Source organism: Camelus ferus, chromosome 24 (assembly GCF_009834535.1).
Source record: "Camelus ferus isolate YT-003-E chromosome 24, BCGSAC_Cfer_1.0, whole genome shotgun sequence".
NCBI classification, from domain to species: domain Eukaryota; kingdom Metazoa; phylum Chordata; class Mammalia; order Artiodactyla; family Camelidae; genus Camelus; species Camelus ferus.
The window spans coordinates 14,420,873-14,445,671 of NC_045719.1; the positions used below are offsets into that span (position 1 = coordinate 14,420,873).

A 24,799-nucleotide genomic window follows, 5' to 3' on the forward strand; every position below is an offset into this window, starting at 1 on the left:
AGATTTAGATGATATATGGATTTAGATTATATATATATTTTTAATTGAAATATAGTCATTTACAATGTTGTGTCAATTTCTGATATATAGCATAATGCTTCAGTCATACATAGGTAGATTATATTTTAAACATTTACTACTACTAAATAAATGAACAAAATTTTAGAAGGTACTTAGTTTTCACTTGTCTTAATTTCTTCCATTCTGAAGAATGAATTCACGGGATGAGGTCAAATATCAACATTAACAGGAGATTGGAAGAAGCTGATTCCAACTGTCATGGATGACTTTGAGAGAGTCAAGACTTCAGTGGAGGAAGTAGCTACAGATGTGGTGAGAATCAGAAGTGGAGTCTAAAGATGTGACTGAATGGCTGCAATCTCATGATAAAACTGCAATGATAAAATCTCATGATAAAACAGATGAGAAATTGCTTCTTATGGATGAGCAAAGAAAGTGGCTTCTTGAGATGAAAGCTACTCCTTGTGAAGATGCTGTGAAGACTGTTGACATGACAACAAAGGATTTAGAATATTACATAAATGTAAAGGGGAAGAGGGTTTGAAAGGATTGGCTCCAATTTTGAAAGAAGTTATATGGTGGGTAAAATGCTACCAAACACCACTGCATACTACAGAGAAGTTGTTCATGAAAGGAAGAGTCAATCAGTGTGGAAAACTTCACTGTTGTCTTAATTTAAAAAACTGCCACAGCCACCCAACCTTCAGCAACTACCACCCTGCTCAGTCAGCAGCCATCAACATAAGGCAAGACCCTCCACCAGAAAAACGATTATGACTCACTGTGAAGGCTCAGATGATGGTTAGCAAACTTCAGTATATTTTAATTAAGGTTAATTGAGGAAGAGCCATAAAAAGAGGGAACACACCTAATATAGTTATATATTTGTTCACTGAAATTACCGAATGCTAAAAGAGCTTTCTATGAAAAAAAAATGCTTTAAAAGCTCTAAAATGAAAAAAAAAAATCTTTAGCATCCTTTGAAACATTGAAAAAAATCAAGTGAAGTCATTTATAAAAGATACACTGATGATCAACATGAGATCGGGAGGGGAGGCAGAGATGTCACGTACAGGATGAAGACCAGCACAGCGTGGTCCCGGAGTGAAGCCCTGGCCCTGGGAGAGTGAAGCGCACTTGAGAACAGGATAGTATGTGTCACTCAGAGTTCTTACCCTCCCCTTGCCTGAGATTTAGGGAGACGGTGGTACAAAAACCTTCACCTTTGAAAGACATTACAGTGCACCATTAATTTGATGCCCCTCCGTAATAAAAGAGAGCGACATTCTCTTTTCCTCTCCCCAGACCACTGCATCACAGGATCCATTGTCCTCAGTGGAAGAGAAGGCATGGTCTGGACAAGGGCGCTAGTGCACTTGGCATCACCAGATTTGCTCATGAACACTTCGATGAAATCCTCCAAGAAATCTCAGCAATGCTTAGGGATTGAGAGGGTGGTCTATTTTCGATCTAGAGGAAATGTATTAGCAGATGGGGGCCCTATCTGATAAAAGATCAACTACAGTTAAAAGGACCACCCTTCTTTCCCACAGACTGTCCTTCATTGCCTCTCTACAGCTCATTTGCCAGTTTTAGTATAGCCATCACCTTTGGCATGTTTCCTGGGTGGTTCACCATCTCCTTAGAAAAGCCCTGAACAGATCATATTGAAAAGCACATCATTGCCCTTTATGCTTTTCTAATTCACGATAAACTCTACAATCGGACAGGAGCACCTCATCGGCTACAGAAACCATACTTTGGTTTACTAAATGCAGCAACAGTTTTTTGGTCTTAGATACTGCGTCCTTTCCAAATTCGAAATAGCAACATCACTTTGATTTGCCATTGTTCAATTCAGTTTTTAATTGGCTTAGGAGCAGTGCCTAAAACACACCAGCTTGAGTCATAAGGAGTCTAGCGTGTCAAGATTCCTCCTCAACTGACTCTAGCCTTTCCTTTATCTCTTCCCCCAACTTCTTTCCCCACTTCACCCCTCCCCCATCCAGCCCTCTATCTTTACCCAGCAAGTCTTCAAGAGAGCTAGAGCCTCCTCAGAACTGCATCTCAAGCCAGGCAAGTGTTAGCATACTTAAACGTTTTCCCCTCCCTCCTCTCAACCTGCATCCCTTCAAGGACCGAACATGCCTAATTTCAGCAGCGCCTCTCCACCCCTCCTTCAGCCCAACCCAGTCGCGCACAGGCTGGTGCACGCTCTGGGCTTCTCCTCCTCCACCCAGTTCTACCTCCACCCGCCGCCTCTGCCCCCACCCAGTCTACACCCGGAGGCGAGGCGATCGCCTGCTCTCCCAAGCTACTTATACCATTATCTTCACTCCTCATCCTGAGAGCCAGTTTTACTGCTCATTGTTCACCAGAGGGGAAAAAAAGCAACACCACTGAGGCAGCACCCAAGTAACTCAGGAGGTGGCTGAGGAGGAATTCAGGTGCTCTAGACGGTCACTTTCAATCCTGTTTTTTTTTTTAAACATAACCCATCATAAGAAGTACATGTCATATTCTGATCCAGCAATGCACATATATACTGAAGAAAATATAAATGAATACAACCTACCAGAGGAAAGAACAGAATATACCAACTGTATCATCAAACACAGAATTAACTTACATCAATTCAATCACACATTAAACAAACCTGGAAATCTGCATGATGTGAGTGTACTATTTATTATGTTCTGTGCATTTCTGTGTTATAAAATGTAACTGGCACTTATTCAGTACTTGCACCGTGCTTGGCACATACGTTAAATCATGAAACGCCCCTAACACTATGGGGTAGACACTGGTATTAGCCCTACTTTACCAGTAAGGAAACTGGCACAGAGAGGTGAACTAACTTTCCTAGGGTCATACGGGTAGGAAATGACTGGTCCAGGTTTTGAAATCAGGCTGCCACACTCTGGGGTAAGTGCCCGCGCCCCCCACCCCCCCCCCGCATTGGACATGGGTAACTTTATATCACTACGTGGGATTATGTTCAGTGTTCACAAAACAAAGTATATTGCCATTTATGGGTAATTTAAGTTTTTTTTTTAAGTTATTAACATGTGATTCTGGTACCACCTACTTACTTTATAATCTTACTCTCTGCAAGATGAAATTCATAATGCAATAGATGATGAGAATTAATATAGTGTTTCTAATTAAGTATGAAACACATTTAATAAATCACATTTCTAGACCTCAGGACAGATATTGTGAATAGAATACAAAAGACTTTTTTTTTTTTTTGAGTGAAGGTAGATTTATTCAGAGAGAGACACTAAAAGGCAAGAGAAAGGCCACGAGGTGTGGGGGCTGGGTGCTCAGATTAAAAGTAGGTACACACTCCATAGACAGATTGTGGGACCGTCTCCGAAGAGGGAGAGAGAGGGTGGCCCAGAAGACTTTAAATAGTAATTTACTATTGCACCTTTCTATTAATCTTTTAAAAAAAAGGGGAAAACATTTACATTAATTCCATCATTCTTAATTGAATAACTAAAAAAACCCACCTTGACACAACCATAACAATGTGCTAGGGTCCAGGCAATCTTATAATCATAAGCCTTGGAAAACTGAACAAAGACCAATTTCTTTCACTTAACAGAAAAAAAAATTATTGTTATTTTATCAATAACAATTTAATCAGTGATTAGCTAAAATTTCCATTCTTTTTATAATTGCGAGGATAACGTAACTATTTTGGTTCCTTTAATTCTAGGAATGCCTGAGTAGTATCTTCATCCATCACCCTGACTATCATGATAGGTTGTAATAATTTTAATCTTCTCTCTCAAAGGCCTGAGCTGACCTTGGACAAGTCCTTTTTGTCATCTCAGGCCCTCAGGTGTCTTTTGTGAACTGAAGTGGTAGCACTTGGCAATAACCATGGTTGGTCCCAAAGATTTGCTCATTCTAAAAATATACTGGGTACATACTGTGCGATAAGCACTGGGGCATATAAAAGTAATAATTTACCACCATATAGGATAGAAAGTTTACCACACAAAAAAATCACCAGGGAATCGTGCAGTATGATGAGAATTAACTGTGCAGCCTTACTTACTGCAATTGCAAAGTCCCTTTCTGTTAAATTTATAACAAAATGTACTTACTATAAAAATACCGATTTCCTAGAATCACAAACTGTTAGAACCAGAAGAAGTCTCATTTCATCTAATGTAACATAACATTTCTGCTTTGTTGAAAAGAACTGAGACTCAGAAATACATCAACTTTGCTCAAGGTATGATTTACAAAAAAATGAATGGTAGGGAAGCTTTAAAAAATAACTACAATTTCCCTTAAATATTGCCAAGTAAAACTTTTTTTAAGCCTTTTTTGGAAGTATGGGGAGAAGGTAATTAAGTTTATTTATTTATTTATTAAAAAAAAATTAATGGAGGGACTGAGGATTAAACCCAGGACCTCAATGCATGCTAAGCACTTGCTTTACTACTGAGCTCTACCCTACCTTCAAGAAAAGCTCATTTTTAATATCACAGAATTTTAAATAGGACTTTTAAAGTTCAGTTTGTCTTCTTAAATGTTTCCAAGACTTCGAAGTATTTGAAAAGCTTTGTCTTCAAAACTAAGTTCTTTCTGTGTGAGCAATCTAAGTTGGTGCAGAGAATAACAAGTATGCTTGTGAAGCTACATTAATTGGTCATACCTACCGAAAAAAAAAAAGTTTAACAAGTTCCTGCTGAGAGCATACATTTATTAGACTTATTAGTTTAGCAAAATAATAGTAATATTAATTTAAAGCAACCGTGGCAGGTGGTAAGATAACAAGAGAGTAGAGGACATGGGGCAATGGTCAAATCCTTCCCAAGTTTCATAAGTTTGATTTCAATTCAACAAGATGCACCTCCACAGGCTGAGTGAGAGAGAACGTTCACAGTTACAGTCAGGGCTGGGAGGTATCTCTAAAGGAACAACTGTGTAGTTAAGCAGTAAAATAAAGTCCATCTAGCTTCCGGTAGCGCCTCTAATTAATTTCAGAATCATTTTGAAATTCAAGTACTATTTAAATCAAATATTCACCCCAACTTAGAGAATTTGGTGACCATACATCACCACTTTGTCCTGATACTGTTTTCAGATGGAAGTCTGAGAAACTAGTGTGCATTAACCTCACAATTTATTAACTGTCAAAGTTCAGGATGGGTCATTACTTGGCTAGATTCTGCAAATACCATCTTGACGTGTTAATAGCCCCTAGTAAGCAACAGGCTCTTCATGATCTATGCGGTTAAGTTGAAAAGGTGGATAAACTGTCACAATCTACTCATTTGTTCATTTCTGTCAAGTACTGGCTGGTTCTAGATACAACCCAGACCACTGAAGCATCCACTTATCTTTCAGCAAGCTTTGACAGTCTTTAATTTTAAAAGCCACAACTTCTTAAAATTCATAGACAATTAAACTATATATAAGATCCTTAAAAAGAAAGATGTTTTAAAGATGGTGCACGATTCATTTCATAATGTGTGCAAAGGAAATAAATGTTTCATTTAAAATACACTTTAAATTTAGGAGCTAAGGATGTTTTCAAGTACTTTCATTAACTTTGAAATTCTTTTTGGTCTTCTACTTCCACTGCAATTAAATGCGTATGGCAGATAACCTCACTTCAGGTTTTATTTTCAGTGCTTATATTCTATTACTAATTGCAAATATAAAACAATACTATTAAGGACTACCCCAACAAATGTATTAATTTTGAACTTTGGAAAGTTTAAAATTATTCAGTATTTCTGCATCAAATATGTGATTTAATAGGGTGATCCAAGCATCATGTCAAAGAGCAACTTAGAGAAAATTTAAGTGTCTTTCCAATTTTTTTAATAAAAAACATTTTTGCTGCATCCATTTTTTTTCTGCATGCATACTTGAAGACCATATTATTTGTCAAGGTCAATAACATTTTATTTGAAGCCTTAATGACTTTGTGTAAATTAATGCGAAAAGTAAATCTATTGCAGAGAAATTTATTTATCGATATATCTTCCTAAGTGGTTAATCTCCCCAATATTTGTAATATTTTATGCAATATTCTGTGCTAGGTCCAGCATCTAGTTGTAGGCAGTCAATAAATACTAGTGGAATAAGTGGAAAAATAATATTAAAGTCTCAGAAACTTGGTAAATCCCTTGTGAGTGAAAAAAAGAATATTAAGAAATTACTCATTATTTGCTTTAAAGTAAGTATGTCTTAGGCTCACTCATGTTAATATTCTAACAATCAGTGGTTCTCAGGTGGTTTCTGTTTTTAAAGCATGCAGTTCCCCTTTTAAATATTTATATACTTTGCATTTATATGAAAGATTTGCTAGATTGTAATACTACTAATCAATATCTGTCAAGAAAATAAATTACTAAAGCTACAATTAATTTTGGTTTTTACTGATTTTACAAAAGGGATAATTTTATAAATATTTTTTAAATATTTGAAAATTTGAACTAATTTTTGGATTACCCCTATTTACTCCAAATAATAAATGGAGAATATATAAATTTGGGTCTATCAATTATTTAGTCTACAGACAATGATGGGTAAATATAAGATACCAGCGGCTCCCTGCAATAATTTCAGCCTGCCAAGTTCCTAGCTTCAGGTTGGGTTCCACTGACCCAAGGAAAATAAATAATATAAATATAAAACAAGACTCTCATTTCTCCACAAGGGCATCAAGCTCTCTGAACTCTGACCTCCTATAGATATCCTGGATTTCCAACACCTCGCATAGCATCTGATGCATAATCAGAACTCAATCCGCGTTTATTGCATGAATAAATAAATTCTTGGATTCCACTAACTGGCAGATGTCTAGAAATTCATTATCCATCACTTCCTCAAATTACTCCACTGACAGAATATTTTTTTTGTTTTAGTAGTTGATGTGTATTCCTACACAAAGCATCTGTTGGAATCTGAGTATGGGTGTAAGAGGGGCATTTTGAGGCAATCTCTGCATGCTGTACATGTGTCTTTGCAACACCTGCTTCACAAAAAGAAGACTTCTGGGAAATGCCCTCTTTAAAGAGAAAGTAACTGCTGAGGGTCAAACTGCTTTTTATAAAAGATCCTGTCATGGAGGAACCCTGGCCCTAGCAGGTTTCACAGGTAAGTTCTCATTCAACGCCGAAAGCCCCTATTTCTAGAATTAGGAAGAAAGGACTGTGGAGATCTAGCCCCATGAAAGTTTTTCTAAATCCAAAAGTCTTGAAAACAAAGAAAAGACAATGAGAGAAGGAGAATCTTTAGTACATTGTGAGGAGTTTGCAGCAAAGACATACACACCAGCACACACACACACAGAGGCTGAGATCATCCATCCTCCAGAAGGAAGATACATGACAGATAAGCAGCAGCAGTAAATGGTTAAACAAATGTTTGGAGAGGAGTACCCGGCATTTAATGAGTTATTTTAGATTCTGGTTGTATAAATAAAATGGGCACGAAACTTTCCCATCCAGAGTCTCATCCTCAACTTGTGTTGAGGAGAAGCAACTTATCATGGGGCATCTAAGTGCCTCACAGATGAGTAACGTCAACTGACTGTTGAACAAACACCAGGAAAGTAGTACTTGCCCCTCAGAAAAACAATTCGGATGTAGGGCTGATGTGAGCAAGTGAGTGATGACTGCAGAGACACCTGCCAGGGTGTGTCCTGATGAGGCAATGGTGGAGGGAAGAGTGGAAGATAACCCACAAGGTGTACCATCCCTTTGCAGCCCACTCCGCAGCAGAAAACGGAAGCTCACCCATGTCTCCTCTCAGAGTCAAAATAAAACACAGCCGGTCACAGCAGAGCTAACCCAAAAAACAATCACTTGCCAAATTCTGTCTCTTTCAACTCTCCAGGCTTTGGCTGTTTGTGACTGTGACATAAAGTGTCCTCTAGGATGAGGCACTGGCCACCCCCCTTCCCACGTCCTTCTCCGTCTCCCAACATCCTCCACATCCCTGACATCAAGATGCACCTCAAATGTTGACTCCTCTGTGAAGACCCCTCTCACTCGTTAAAGAAGGTTTGTGTTCTCTCTCTGCTTTTCTCCTGGAGAATTTTGTGCAAACTTCTGTTACAGAAGTTGTCATGTGACATTTTAATTCCTTTTTACCTGCATATAATCTTTCAGTGGACCGTGTTAGTTAACAGCACACATCCCTTATACCCTCAGATCCTGGCCCAACGTGTGCCCCGTGAATCCTTGCTGATGCTTCAGTGCCCGTGAGTATAGCCCTCCCTGAGCCCCTGGCAGCCTCCGCGGAGGTGCTCCAGTTGGCCCCGGCACCCCCTCCGGTGGGCAGCAAGGTTAGCACTACCTCTTGTCCCTCTTGTGTTCTCAAGGATCCTTAAAGCCATGTCTCCAGCATCTTCAGGATTCTTAAATAGTGAGGCTGAGATTATGCAAAGAGAGAGAGAAGAACTACTTAAGTATCTTGAATAAAATAAAGACCAGGAGGCAACGTTCCGGGATTTGGGAAAGTTATATCAACAGGCTCAGATGACTTCCCACAGGACCACTCATAACCTGGCTCCTGCTTGTTTCTGGTTTCATCTCTCACCCCTTCCCTTAACAGGCCTCATTTCATCTCTATTAAGCTAACTCACCACGACTTCTCATGCCCTCATTTAATCCCCACAAACCCTTGCCTATTATACAGATGTCATTATCTCCATTTCTCAAATGAGAAAACTGAGACTTACAGACACTGACTGATTTGGCCACAGTCACACAGGAAGATCCAGGATTTGATCTCAGTTTGACTCCAAAATTTGTCTTCTCTCCTTCTACGTCAAGCAGTTCTCCTTATTAACAGAAACATTCAGATTGTTCTCCATTGCTGAAAAGGCCAGAAACTGGCAATAGCAAACCACAGAATACCCCCAGGATCGCTGTGTCTCTACTCATTTGGTTAACAGTTGTGATACATGCACCATGACAACACAGGAATGAATTCTTATTAACTAAGCTTCTATATCAGAGGCTTTCAAATGTTAAGATACATCCAACCCACTTTGGACACTTACTAAAAATAGAGTTATCTGGGTCCCCCTCTCTAGAAATGCAAACTTAGTAAATATACAGTAAGGCCCAAGAATCAGTATTTTAAGAACATTTTGAGACAGTTTTCATTACACTTTATTTGATGTGCAAGGCATCAAACTTAACAATTCTGAACAGAAGTAAGTATGCTTGACGGTAAAAACTTTCCTAAGATCTTACAGTTACTCCTTGACATAATTAATCTGAGATAAGAGCTGATGAGATAATACTGACACTAGGTTTCTGATAGAATTGGGCATTTTTCTTATACTTACTTCTCAATCAGTATCTCTGAACGTATGCAGATTTTCCTGGGTGTTTTTCTCACTGACTCTTAAGTCCACAATTTTGTGACTCATAATATACTAGTTTGACTGCTTGGATGTGCAGTTCCAGAGGTTAGTCATCAGCATCTTATAGTACTTAGTTGATTGTATCACGGAGTTTTGATGATGTTTGCAGTTGCTTGAGTTGAAAAACCCTCCCAAGAACCAGACCCATGTTTTAAAAACCTGTTCCCAGGTTTCCTGCAGTTAACTTTGTCCTAATTGCCAAAAAATATGCACTGCTCACTGACTTCAACTGCAAATTTATCCTTAAAATCCCCAGTGGTACAAAAACGAAAAAAAAAAAATCACTGCTTGAGATCATGTGTTGAGAAAACAAATACAACAGATACTAAATACTTTTCAAGATGTTGTGATGGAAGTAACTGTGGAAGATTGAGTCTAGAACAATGCTGTAAGAATTAAGGTGCTAGAATTTCTGAAAAATAGGGCTTTAATTCCATCTAACTTAGGAGTCCCAGGCAATGCTAGGGAAACAGAGGGAGGAAGACACGCTCCTCAACTTTAAGGAGGTTTTAATTTCTTAGGAAGCAAGTATAAATATCTAGAGTGCAATTCACACCATCATAAATACCAGTTCCTATGGCCATACCCTAAGCCTTGGGAAACTGTTCTACCTCTAACAGATAAATTCTGATATATGAAAGTTTAGCACCACAACCTACTATCTTTCCATAAATCGTCATTCCTTTCTCCTAATACATATATCTTTGACCTCCTTGAGACCTCCAGAACCTTATACCCTGCATTTCTTCAAAATTAATCACTCAAGGGACCTATTCCTCACTCCCTTCCTCCCTTTCCAGAATATACTCCACAGTCGTTTTGGATCCCCGTGTCAATACCTGCCTTCACATTATTCTAGGTGACTCTGGAATTCACCAATAATCACCTATTTTCAAATTTTTTGGCTTCTTCTTAGTATTTACCATTATCTTCTCAGATCTTTCAACAAAGTTTGAAATACACATTCCTTCTTCTTGAAACTCCCTGTTGCTTTCATTCATTCAGTTATTAATCTAAAAATATTTATTGGGCACTTTCATGTGCTAGGTTCCAGGAATACAATTTTGAACAACGACAACAACAAAAATGCCCCTGTTCTCATGGATAGAACAGTCTAGTGGTGAAGACAGAGAGTAACAATCACACAAGTACTTGTACACTTGCACGTATGATACCTGCAAGGGAGAGGATGTACGAGGGCCCTGCAAGCTCCTTATGAGTAGCATGTGGTGCGAGATGAGACTGGAGCGTAGCCAAGTGTCAGACAGGTCAGGACTTTGTCGCCTAGACTAAAAACTTTTGCTCCCCTTTCGGCTAAAAGTCAATGAATGTTTTAAAAACACATTTATAAACTTGGGTTTTTGCTCTTGAAAATACCATTTCCAGCACTAGTGTAGTAAACATATTGAAGGCTAGCCAGAGTGAATGCAGACCTGGTAGGAAGTTGCAACAAAAATCTGGATGAGGGACAATAATCACTTGACTAAGGCAATGATGGAGAGAAGGGAATGAATTTGAGAAATATTTTAGACGCAAAATCAATAGAATTTGGTGACAGATTGGAAATGGAAGGTTAAGAATAAAAAGGTGTCAATAATATCTCTTGAGCTTCAGTCTTGAACAATTAGATAGATGATGGTCTTATTGCCTGGGAAGGGACACTGGTCAAGAGAGAGAGCATGAGTTTTCAACATGCTGAGTCTGAGCTGTATTTCAAACTTCCAAAAAGGGATGTCAAACAGGCATTTGGATGTGTAAGTCTGAAGTTCAGAGTAAAAAGGGCCTGGACTGTGTAGATCTACCTGCAGGTTTTTATTGCATGACACCAATCCAGCTACAGATGGGGAAAAGGAACGTAGGACCAAGCCTCAGAAAACAATGCGTCGAATGGGCTAAATTTAGAGACTAGAAATTGTTGCATTAAAGTGCATGTCAATTTAAATTTTTGTTAGCTATGGTCAAATCACCTTCCTAAAACATTTTACCAACCTGAACTTCCGCTTTCAGTCAAGGAGATGATTTCCTATTTTCTCACCTCCTCCCCAGCAATGGGCATTGTCTACTGTTTTTGTTATCAAACACTAATCTGATCAGTGACATATTTTTACTTACTTTTCTTTCTGTTATTTGTATATCTAATTCTGACTAAGGTTGAGCATCTTCTGCCTATTAATAATTTTATGTCCTTTTAAGTGAAAAGATCTACTTATGTCCTTTGCCTATTTTTCTTTGGGGTTGTCAACTTTTTTCTTACAGATATGCAAGAGCTCACTATACATTATGGGAACCGAACTTTGCTACACAGGTAAAAAATATTTTATTCTTGCTTACCCTTCTCTTTCTTCATTATGCTTATTTGCTATATTCACATTTTCATTTTTATATTGCTAAAATGCATCAGTCTTTAACTGTATGGGTTTAGATAGATATTCCCCACTTCAAAGTATTTTACTTTGCTCTTTTCTTCTACGACTGGATTCCTTTACATTTAAATCTTTTCTCCACCTAGAATTTTTTCTGGTATAAGGTGCAGGTTAATTTTGTTCTAAGTGTCTGGCCACCTGCCTCAACACCATCTTTTGAATTGTGTACATTTTCTCAGTGATCTGAGAAGCCATCTGTATTCCAGACTAGGGATCTTTGTAACTATACATTAAACCTATTCCTGAAATTTTTAATTTACTTCATTGGTGTTTTTATTCATTTTCCAGTTCCAAAATGTGTTAATTACTGTAGCACTTATGTTTAATATCTTAGCAGACCTGACTTTACTCATTACTGAACTTTTCATATACTAGAATTTAAATTTCTATTCTTGATTATTTGTTATTCTATATGAATATGGAATCATTTTGTCAAATTCCACAAAAAAGAATTTTGGGTATTTTTTTAAATTATATTGTCTTTTTGCACAAAAACAAGGTATGTTTATTGATTCGTGTCTTCATTTCCCTCAGGAAAGCTTTAAAGTTTTCATCATGCAAGTTCTATACATTTCTTCTCTGCTTCGTTATGAAGTAGTTTATATTTATAGTTGCTACTATAAACAAGTACATTCTAACTAACTGATAATTATTTAAATTACTGAATTTTGTTACTAATTAGGTACTCAGCCACCTTAATAAATTTTCATGTTGCTTGCAGTAATTTTTTTATTGATTCTCTAGGAATTCCCATGTAGAAAAATGTACGATCTGTGAATAATCATAATTTTAACTTCCTTTCAATATTTATACTTGGCTATTACTTCCAGAAAATATTATGTAATAGTGGAATTATTTTTCTGATTAAAAAAAAGCGTTTACCATTTTACCCTAAGCATAATGATAGATTTTTCTATGAAACATCATTTTTATCACATTAATGATCATTTCATTTCTTTATAGTTCATTCTTTCATTTAAAAATAGCTGATAAATTACATCAAGCTTTTTTAAGCACCTTTGGAAGTTATTTTTCTGAGTGGTTACAATGGTTAAATACTATAACAGATTTTTTTTAACATTCAACCACTTACCTTCCTAAACAGAATTCCAATAGGCTTAACTTATTCTTTTAATGTGATTCCCAGATTCATATGTCAGTATATTATTTCAAACTTCAGCAACTTTACTAGTGAATAATATTTTCCCATTTGGTTTTGTTGTTCTTGTTGATTCTTGCTTTTGTTGTCTTTGTCTAACTTGTTTTCAGAATCACATTTTCATAATCTGCCAATGACTAAAGATACAAATTCATAATCTGTCAATGACCAAAGATATAAATTAAAATCTCAGTTCTGTCTCTTTCCCTTGCATTGTTTTCCTTTGAGCATGGTATGCTATTTTTTGATGCACAAGTGTTCATGACAATGACATTTTCACTATATTATATATTATCTCCTTTAAGAATGTTTGTCTTTAATTAAATTTTATCAATAATATATGCTACTCCTGCTTTTTGTTTGTATATATTGGTGCTAAAAATATTTAGAAGACTGGACATTAAAAACATGATATTTTCTAGAGTTTAAAATGCCCCAAATCAAGTATTTTTCAGTTGTCTCATAAAGTGCCCTTGTTATTCTTCATTGCCATTGGATGTTCTATGATCCAGTTAAGAATCAAATACTGTGTTGAGTCTTGATGTGCCTTTAGTTTCCTTTAATCTAATACAATCCCCCCCACTATATTTTGTATATCATAACACTGACAATTTTTTAAAAATTCAGGTCATTTTATTATAGAGTATGCCAAAATTGAGATTTTTCTGATCATTTTCTCATTTGAATATTTGAGTTAAACATTTTGGAAAACTATACTACATGGGTGACATTATATAGTTTTGACTTCATCATGTAAGGAGATGCATGTTTTCAGTTTATTCCATTTTTGGCAATGCTTAGTTTTGATCCATTGGTGAGACGGTGTGATATTTTGAAACCATGTAAATACTGGGCTTCCCAGCAAAGCTTCACTCATATAGCCCAGCAAAGCTTCACTCAATAGTATTACCACCAACTGATGATCTTTACCTGAATCATTTATTATGTTGCTAGGTACAATGTTAAAATTTTCTAATTCTACTATTTTCTCTATATTGATTAGCTGACAATCTTCCCTAAAGAAGAGCCTACTCTTCACCATCACTGTCCCTTCTGAAGAACACTGTGGACCCATGCATTCTTTTTTTTTTCCATTGTGTCATAGCTCATTAGCATCATTACTGTTTTTGATGGTTTTTGCACCAAGGACACTAAACTATGATCATTTAGCAGAAGTCTTTGTTATTAGGAGATACATACGGTAGTATTTAGAAATGGAGTGTCATGATATATGCAACTTTCAAATTATTCAAAACATACAAGTACACAAACTGTACAAAAGATACCCAAGAAGTATGTTTGTAAATAAACAGAGAGCTAATGTGGCAAAATATTATACATTTTATGACTGGATAAAGGTTTGATTTTTTTTAAGGAAAAAAGGAGAAAAAAAAACACAAACAAAATATTAAAAGCTGATAAGTTCTTACACCAAACCTCAGATAGATTCCTTTTTCTTCCATTGTCCCCAATTTCAAAAGGAGGGGAGTGTTCCCCTCCAGTCCCCATCACTTTTTTCCTCCACCCCCATTAAATCTGCCACCTGGTACTGTCTGTTTTACCTCCTGTCATACTTCTGTCTCCCTTTCCCTTCCCACTGAAACCACACTATTCCAGGTTCATTACCTAAACCATTATGGTGGTCTCCAAATTCATCTCTCTCTCTCTCTACTGTCTTTTCTTTATCCATTTGCCACAAAGCTTCCAGGACAAATTCCTTAAGCACAATTTTGACTAGGTCAGTACCTTGCTCAGAAGCCCACCATGGTTCTCTGTCTGCCGTAGAATCCCATCCAAATTCCTCAGCAGGGCATTCAAAGTCTTCCACATTCTGTTAACTCAGCCCTGCTCCCTCTAACAATACAGGTAGTGTACTTAGGTCCAATTGGACTCCTTGTTGGCCTGAAAAATACATATTCCTTTCTGCCTTCTTTCCCATCTACATCTTCACCTGAAAACTTCAAAATCTACCTCTTCTGTGAAGTGCTCTCCAATTCCCTTAATGTGGAAATTATTTCCTTTCTGCAGGACTCAGAACACTAGAGGCCTTTCCTGTTGCACATACATCAATGTGCCTTATTGTAATAGAGACAAGCCTCATCACCCTTTTGAGATCCAGTCACAATTCTCATAGACTGTACACACACCCCTAAATGGAAAACAGTCTAGACAGATATCAATGGATATATTACTCTGAAACATACTGATGTCACTATCATCATCAAAAGCAGGGTCTTCAAAACTGAAAGGCAATGGTGGAAAATCTTAAAACCATGGAAGATGATTGCAATTTGTTTGCACCAGATACACTAAATAGCCTGGAGACATAAATTTGCCTCCAATTCGCTTAAGACTTCCCTCAGCAGAGAAAAAGAACTGAGTAGATTTAATTAGAGGGAGCTGAATTGATAAAGAACAGGAGTTAAGGCTTAAAATAAGACAGAAGATAATAAAAGCAATGAAGCTTCAACCTTTCTGCACCGGGCCATATGGTAACCACTGGCCACATGTGGTTATTTAAATTTAAATAAAGTTAAAAATTCAGTTCCTTAGTCATATTAGTTACATTTCAAGTGATCAATAGCCACCTATGGTTAGTGGCTACCATATTGGATAGCACAGATAGAGAACCTTTCCACAGTTCAGAAAGTTGTCTACTGGACAACGCTGTTCTAAGGACAGTAAGATGAGCAGGAAAGAGAAAAAGGCAGAGAAAGAGCTGAAGGAGGAGGGATAGTGTCTCATACACTTCCTTTCCCATTTGTTACTTAATGTCACTAGTCCTCATGTGACAATTAAGATGCCACGGTTCTGCAACACTGGGGTTCTGCCAACGCCTCTCCAGAAAGCTGCTGGAGAGACTGCTGCCTTATGAATACTGGTTGGTTGGCTGGTTGGGACTGTTGGAGCAGGGCACTGCGTTAGGGGTGGAGCTGGGCTGGGTGTAGGGAAGAGTCATTCCACAGACAAAGAGGGCCGGTGCACACCTTAGTACCATGCCCAGAATTCAGGGTGAATAAAACGCTCACTTGCCACTGGAAAGCTTGCAAGAGTAGGTTCTTTAATCTCTAGTACCCAGTGTGTCTTCAGTCATTCATGGTCATACAGTTAACATACTGATACATTGCCCAGACTAAGTCATAGGTCACTACTCACACTCTATCTTACTCGACTAATGAGAAATTTGGCCTGATCATCTCCTTTTATTTTATTTATTCACCTCAACCAATTTCTATCATAAGTACTCTTCACCACAAGAAGTATAGGCAGCCTATCTCCTTCCCTCTAAGCTCTAATGAATAGCATGAAATTTCAAACCAACGTTGAGTTGCCTTCTCTGCCACACGCCTTTCGTGAAATGACAGCATCCTGTAGAGCCCCTGACCCTCAGAGATATCTATCCTTTCTGGGAGCATTTTTAACATCCTTTTGACCATAATCAACATCTTATCAGCTAGATCTCTTGTTTCAGACTTCCCTTTCAAGCCCCACAGTCTTCCTGCCACGGCACAATATTTATACTAGACATTGCCAGGTGAAGAGGAGAGAATCTTTAGGACACTTCCCAGCGCCGCCTTGTGAGATTCACTCTTTTCACAAACTTCAGAGCTGCATTCAGTTTCCTATCTGCATGTGTGGGCAGCCTTTTCAGCGTATTGCCTGTACTCTAATTGGCTCGCTATGCAGCTTCTTGGCTCTGTGCTTGGGAATTGTCGACTTTTAACCCACCTCACCTGAAGAGCAGCTTTTTCTGTTTCCATTAGTATTACAGGCTCTGATCCTCATTTTTAAAATTATCAACAGGATTTTAATTGGTGGTTTTGACTGTTTACTTTTAATCTGACTTGGTGATATTTTTAATTTTGTTTTACTGTATTTGAAAAGGACAGAACCTTAAAGAGAGAAAAACAATTGGGGAAAGAAGATATTTATTTAGAGAGAAAACAGAGCCTTCCCTGGACTTAGGCTGGTCACTTAAAAGGAACTGTGACTTATACAAGGAACCTATAACTGTAAGTATCATAGTTTTGCTAGTTTGAATTAATGCTTTAAAAAAAATCCTCACTTACTATTAGTACATTTTCTGTCTCTCAAAAAACAACTTAGAAAATGACTGAATGTTTCCTAATATCCACTGAAATGGAAAGTTTATAATTTTCTAATGTGACCTGAAGGTCTGGCCATAAGCAGAGGCCAGATAATCCTCTTAGAATATATAAACATCCCAACTACGCCTGCTTTTTTAATACAGGAAGACGCTAAACAGCCTGAATAAAGCACAGGGTGAGAAGTCCCTATCTGCCGTCCAGCTCTCCACACTCCTGGTCGTTTTAAATGCCCGCCACTGAAAACCTTCAGCAAGGGAGTGAATCTCCTGTGTCCCACGGAGAGCTGCCTTTCAGCTGGAAGAGGGTGTGTCCCTAAGCTTTTACCTGGGAGCAACGATGATCTTGTTAAGCATTTCAGGGAGACCAGCCCAAGTTTTTAGGGTGGGGATCTGGACAGGTTATACGTACCTTCAGTCCTGCTCCCAGAGAAGGCAGAAACACCTCAAAGCCTGCATGTAAGAACATCTACTGAGAAATTATTTTAAGCAGACACCAGCTGAGTGGGGGGAAGAAAAAGAACAGAGAAGAACAGACAAAACTCCCTCGGTCTTGGATGTAAGAGAACCCAGCAGCGATGAACTGGCACTTCTTCAGAACAGCTTCAGTGCTGTTCATTTGTCTGGTAAGTGGATTCTGTTAAAAACTCTCCATAATCATTCTCACTGTAAACAAGTGAGAACTTTTAAGAAAATGTTATCTCGTGTTATTGCTAACCAGAACCCATTAAAAGTTTAATGTTAATGAGAAGGCGATTTTTATGAATTGGATTTTAAAATAGTGCTCCTTTCCTTAATTGAAGACTCGGGATCATATTCATGCATCAGCGTCAACACATCATATCACATCTCTGACATCGAAGTCATTGCTAAGTCACGTCGGGAAAATACTGAATTTGGGAAAGTCTGATCACTACTTAATAGCATTTTGCTGTTCAAATTCTCTTTTGTCGGCGGGCTTTGAAAACTAATACCATAGGTGTGTCCTGATTTTTTAACTAAACATTTTCCTATATTTTTTGTATCTTTGCCGGTAGATTCACTATACTTTTAAAAACATAAAAATAGGATCCATATATAAATTGAAATCATAGCTGTTTGTGACTGGCTCCACTTCCCAAACAATCTCACTGGCTCCGCAATGTGGTTGGGGGTCCACATTGCTAATATCAGAAGCCTCACACTGCCAAACTGTAATTTTATTTAAAACTTTTTTTTTAATTTCAAAAAGAATGGCAGTATGGGAGATTTATAAATGACATAGTAGGTGAAGGAATGGCTATAATTAAGAAGTAAGCATAATTATTGTGATACCGGTTCTTACTACTGGAAAGTCAGAATGATGTTGATATAAAAGTTGTACATTTGATGCTCAGACAAATGTAACAAAATGCTTTATCACTGCTCCCCTCATTCATTATTAATTTTCTCTTTTTAGAGATGATTCTAAGTGCGACGCCAATGCGTCACATCAATTTCACTTACGTTGACAATTTTAAAATCACAGTAAGGTTAAGACACTCCAAAGAGGCAAATGCCAACTAAATTGCCCTCCAGTTTGGCAGGAGGTAGTGCTGGGGTGCATATTCTTTTCTAGTTGCTTGATTTTTTGAACTGGATTGTTGGGTTTCTACAATAACCACTTAGATCTTTGATCCAAGGTGTGCTGGTTAGTTTGATTCAGTATATTAAGAGAAGCCATAACCACCGGATTTAGTTATCCATGAGCATTGGTAAGCTGCAGCATTCGTTCCAAGCTGCCCTTCAAACATTAGCCTTATTCCATGGGCTGTTTCATGGAGCCTTAGGATCAGTTCATAGCATAACTTGGGACGTGGCAGAGACTAATGAACACCATACAGGATGTCATGTGAACATAGGGGAGCATTTGTTAATTGTGAAATAATCAAATACTTTAATTTTTAATTCCATATACATTTGAACCAATTAAGGCCCATCATAGTGTCAGTGGATTGAAGTTTACTCACTTGCTTATGTACTTTTACTGAATCTATAAGAGACCTTATTTTTAATTTTTATGATTATTTCTAATTAATGACAGCCTATAAACTTTCTTTAAACAGCCATTTTCTAATTAGTCATTCTTCAGTACAATGTGTCATTTTATCAAAATTATGTGTCCTTGTTGAACTTCCCCTCTTTGCAGAGGGGTTTCCAGGCATTTGTACTTCATTTTCCGAGTCTGGATAGTTTTTGTTTGTTTGGATTGTTTGGCTGGTTGGTTGGGTTTTGCCATATTTTACTTTGGAATCAATCACAAGTTTCTCATATGCCTTATGCAAATTATTTCTCAAAGCACTTATTTTATAAATATTTGAAGTATTTCCTTTCATGTTATTGTAACTTTTTTTGTGTGTGTAAAACATTTCACTTTCTAAGGTTTAGAAAAATCACAATTTATTTTTACTACTGATTTTATCAGATTATTTGGATAAATGTCCTTTGGAGTTATCCAATTTATTTTTGCTTTAAATTACTTTTTTTTTTCCTGAAAATTAACCACCACCATAGCAAACTCTCCCATTTACCTTTCTGCTGGCCTTAGTCTGAGCAATTTTATGATGTAAAGTCTTTGAATTCTTTTCTGCTCAAAGTTGGTAAGTGAAAATCTACATTAGGGAGGATATCTCAACAATTTTGGAGATCTAATTTAGTATTTAAACTGGTAGTATATTTAATGCAAATCCATTTTTGAGCAGGGCAGCCGTGTATTTACAAGTATGTTGTGTAGTCTGCTCAATGTACCTGCGAGTTTTAGACGTTGTTCAAATGAGTGGGTTAGACCAGGGAGAACAGAGCTGAAGAACCTGCTCTTACTGAGTCCAAGATTGCCACACTACTCCATTATTTAGACAAGTTCGCCTGGACACACAATCGCTTACAGCTGTTATAACACTGCAAGCCAAGTAAACGTTAGTGATTCTGCACTTATTTTTCTTTCTTTTCTGTTTCCATGAAATTAGTGTGTGTGTGTTTGGTGGTGGAGGGGTAGAATGAATTCTAGGGCAGAAAACAATGTTACCTTTGCACCAAATATAAGGAAACTCTGAACGGTTGTGACAATGGTATAAGGTGAATTTGGGAAAGCAAAACAGAACTAGTAGAAGTTTTATAGTGCTAATGATTCCTAAAACTTACTTGCAACTTAGCCAGGTCCAATCAGTCAACTCAAATCAATGCACATCTCAAGGTGTCTTTTTCTACAAAGGCCAACTTCTGCAGCTTATACTCAAAGAACAAATAAACCTATCTTCATCTATTGCCAAGAATAATTGATTTGTTCAGTTCATCTTGCCAGCCTAGCTTCTCCTTTTTTCCATGGTTGATGTTTCCTTTCTTACAAACTCCTTCGGACCACCTGATAATTCCATAAATGAACTCAACTGAAATTAATTTAGGAAATAAGCATTTCTCAGCACCAGGGCTAAAATACAAAGAATATACTATATACTTTATGACATAGTTCATCAACTTTTGCGAACCAGACATCTTAAATTCGCATAATTATGTTCACTGATGTCTAAAGCAAAAGAAGAACAAACATACTAATACAGACCAATCAGAAGACAAGCCAAAGAGAGGATTCTTTACATTTTCTTGTGCACATAGTATAATGATATATATTATAGATACCAGAATTTCAGTAAAATATTTTAGAGAAAATGAAAGCAATATTTTTGTTCACCTGTCTGTCAAATTTACAAACTGTATTTAAACAAAATCATTTCCACTTACATGATGCTCTCAACAGCTTTGGGATTTCGGTGCAGATTTCGGAACAGCATCTTCTTTCACCTTTATGAAAACAGAGTACAAATTTGTCATCATTTAATTGGCTTGCATTGCCACAGAGTAAAATCATTATTCCATGCCTGATTTAGGTAATAAAAAAAAAAAAAACCTAAAGAACTAGGAAATGCTATCTTGATAAATCTCAAGGCTTGGCCCCCAAGAGACAAGATTTACCTGCATAACAAAGCTCATGAATCTTGAAAAACAACACTCTGTCTATACCCAGAGCACTTAATTTCTGATAACGCTTTTCTCCACTACACACGCTTCAAGGACATTGACACTGAGTATCCTTGTGTCTTTACAGGCATTGCCTAACATACAAGCAGGACGCAGACTCAGTACTGCAATTAGACTTACCGTGCCCCCCTCAGCGAGGGGGCACCCTTACACAGTGCCAGGTCATGCCACCCTAGCTGGTTATGCTTGGCATGCAAAGTCCTTTAATGGACGTAGGCAGGCCAAAGTGTTCTAAATGCCACTGGCTGCTGGTTCATGCTCTCAGTTGGTCTATGAGCACAGAGCACAGCCTCCTACCCTTGTCTAATAAAAACCACATCTTCCCAAATTAATGGCTGCATGCTGCTCATAAAACTACTTGACTGCAAGTTATCTGAGGGCAGGTCCTGTGTCCAACTCACTTTTGTGTCCTTCATAGTACCTTGCATGAGTGCAGGGTTGCTCATTACATGTCTAATCACACAAAGTAGAAGCATCAGAAGAGAATTTTTGGATAGTTTATATTTTTCTTCCCTCACATACTCCAAAAAATCATCACAGTATTAAACATGGAAATAATCATGTTGAATTTCCTAACACCTATTTTTATGATGTAGTATTACATTTACTTTACATTTAATCTAAGGTTGACTGTAATATTTTTAAGGCTTAAGTTCTTCAAAAGTCTTAATCCAGCCCTGGATACACATTTGATATTTATTTGTCAAATAAGTAAATCAACCAAGAAATAAGAGAAATGACCTAACAAAGTGTTGTCAACTTCAGACTGATCGCTAGCTATTGTCCACGCAACACAAAGAAAAGACAAAACAGGAGGTTTTTAAAAGAAGCAAATTATTATATTTTAGCTTTATCTCAGGTTCATCCTTGTGATGTACATAATAGTTAAACACATTAGAATCCGATGCTTAAAAACTGCCAAGTGACTGTGGAAGACCACCTTACAATTATTAAATGCAAGAGGTTTTCCTTACAAAAATTTCCTATTACTTTCAATACCAAATTTATTACATGCAAGGAAATGTAAACCTCAATGCCAAAAGGAAAAAAACTAAAAATGAGTATAATTAGAGAGTCACTGAAATCAGCATGCAATTTTGTGTCTTGTGGCTTAAAAAAAATGTAGATTGGCTCCTAAAATAGAGGTAACAGGGAGAACTCACTGAAGATGCACTTTAAGCGAATTATTCACTGCTTTCTCACAATTTTTTAATTGGAAAAGGCTTTAGTCTTATATACACATGGGGAAACTGAGGCACAGAATGGCTCAGTGACTCACCCCGATGCTCATATCCAACGGGAAGAACTGGTTTGTATTCAATCAGCTTGACAACCCTGTCGTCATTGCTAAGTGAATCACAATCTCCACAGAACAGATTCTCAGCTTTTTTCAGAATCCAAACTAGTCCCCTAATTGCTCCCAGATAACCTTATCCTTCCCTTAGGGACAAGGTCTAGCTCATTCAGGACACTGTCCTTTAACTTCTCTCTCATAATCAAGTGATTTTAATCCCAACCTTTCCTCTCTTCCCTACTCTCTGCCTTCAAAGTCCTTTCTTTCTGCCTCTTCCCTCCTGCTCTCTCCATCATGACTCCTCCAGCGAGCATTTTCAGTCAGAACCTCTCCTCTTTCAAATCAAAATTTCTTACTCTCCTCCTTCTCCACCTTCAAACACCCATGTCTCCCTCTTCCAAACTGTTTCCTTGGACGCTACATCTAATTCTACCATCACATTTCTCTGTTTTCTTTACCGAGTTCCTTGGCAAAGGGACAATCTTTATGTCCTCTTTCCCTCCATCTTACTCCCCAGTTTCTTTCAGTCAGAAAGAACCTGTTCCATCCAACTGAAAGCATTCTCCTCAAGGCCACAGAAAACCTCAGATTTCCTCAGGATTCACTCTGCTCAACCTTTTAAATCATCTGACACAGTTCACTCCCCATCTGTCTCCCAGTTCTCCCTTCCTTTGACATCCTTGACATTGCATGATATTATCTTCTTATTTTTTCAGCCACTTTTTTTTTTTCTAATCTCTTTTTGTTTCTTGTTTCTTGTCATCGTTCCCAGTTCAATAAACACAGAAATTCCCCTAGTCTCATTCTCATCCACAGCTGTTTCTTTGCTACATTCTTTAGGGATTTCAAATTCTCCCAGGATTTCAACTAACCTACCTGGGCAGACATTCCTCTACCTATCCGGTCTGAACCACCATTGTTCATGAACACTTTCGCCCAGGTGTTTCTCTGGTATCTCAAACTTGATGTGTTCTAACCTGCTACATTCTGCTATTGCCTTGCTCCTGATCTGTCAGTTCAAAACTGCCATCACTTGACTTCCCTCTCTTAACTCCCACATCCCATTGGGTCTAAAGCCCTGCTGATTTCAAGGCTGAAGTATCTCTTCCTTGATCTTTCCCTGTCTGTCCCCACTGCCACTGCTCCAGGTCAGCGCCTCAGCTCTGGCCTGACTGGATGCAGAACTGTAGTCACTGCCGCTTCCCACCACTCCCACCAACTGTTGTCAGAGCAATCTTTTAAAACCACAATTTTATCATGCCTTTCCCATGATTCAAAACACTTCGATATTTTCCTACTGCATACAGGGATTTGATGTTAGAATTGAAAAGGTAACTGTATAATTTAGTCTACCCCTGTCATCACAAAGGAGAAAACTAAAGCTCAGAGAACTGAGGAAGCACACTGAAAGTTTTCTGACTCTATCAGGTGCTCTTTTTATCTCATTATTTTGCCTTTGAAAGTCCAAGAGTTTCAGAGTTTATTCTAAACTCTGAGCAAAACACAGGAAGGTTATGTCAACAAAACACATTTTTAAGCTGACCTGGCAGTTTTTTAATTACTAATCCAGTTGAGAAACTGACACTATGGTGAAACCTGCTTGGTTTTCTGCCCAAGTTGCTACTCATGGGAAAAAGAATGACCCAGCTTCATAAAGTTCTTAGTCATCTGGCACAGTTCTCCAAAACAAACAGCAGGCACTGACACTTCGGTGTGGTCAGGGAAGTGCAAGACAGATAACATGCATACACAGTTCTGTAGCTATGAAGAATGGCTTCCAAACAGACAAATAAGATATCCCCACACCCCAGTCCCACGCCCACAAACGAGAGGAAAAAGTGATCGTGAGTTCACAGGTAGCAAGAAAGAAATGCACATTTGCATTAATATCATTTCCATTCTATGCCCAAGAGGGACTCTACGATACCATTTCAGTTCCTTGTCCGAACTATTTGGGCCATTTAGTTTTCCTCCCCGCCCCCCTAGTATTATTATTACTGTAGATAAGCACTCCTAATCACAAGGATATTATGAGATTAGATTAAAATCAGAATTATTCTGAATTATCAGAGTTGTAATAATGCCAATTTTTTGTAGTATATTTTACTTAGTAATTTACTTGGAATAGGTTATCGTCTACTTTATTGTAAAACCGACACCTCAAGCACAAATTCAAGCTGAACTGTGTTTGGATTGTATTTAGCCATAAACTAATATCCAAACCTCAATTTCCCCCTGTGTAAAGTGGAAAGTATTATAGTATTGACCACATGTACTTGTGAAGATTGAATGGATGGCTTTCTCTAAACACATTGTCTGATACTTAGTCATC

At 37.7% G+C, this 24,799-nt stretch overlaps 1 protein-coding gene across 1 annotated transcript in view; it reads left to right on the forward strand.

Moving 5' to 3' along the window:
- The first annotated feature begins 16,789 nt into the window (after positions 1-16,789).
- The window catches only part of DSG1 (desmoglein 1), a 34,466-nt gene continuing 26,456 nt past the window's right edge, over positions 16,790-24,799 (forward strand). Inside the window, exons 1-2 of the mRNA XM_032467172.1 lie at positions 16,790-17,028; positions 17,268-17,746. Coding sequence (XP_032323063.1) covers positions 17,699-17,746 — 48 coding nt within the window. The 5' untranslated portion in view covers positions 16,790-17,028; positions 17,268-17,698. The remainder of the gene's footprint in view (positions 17,029-17,267; positions 17,747-24,799) is intronic.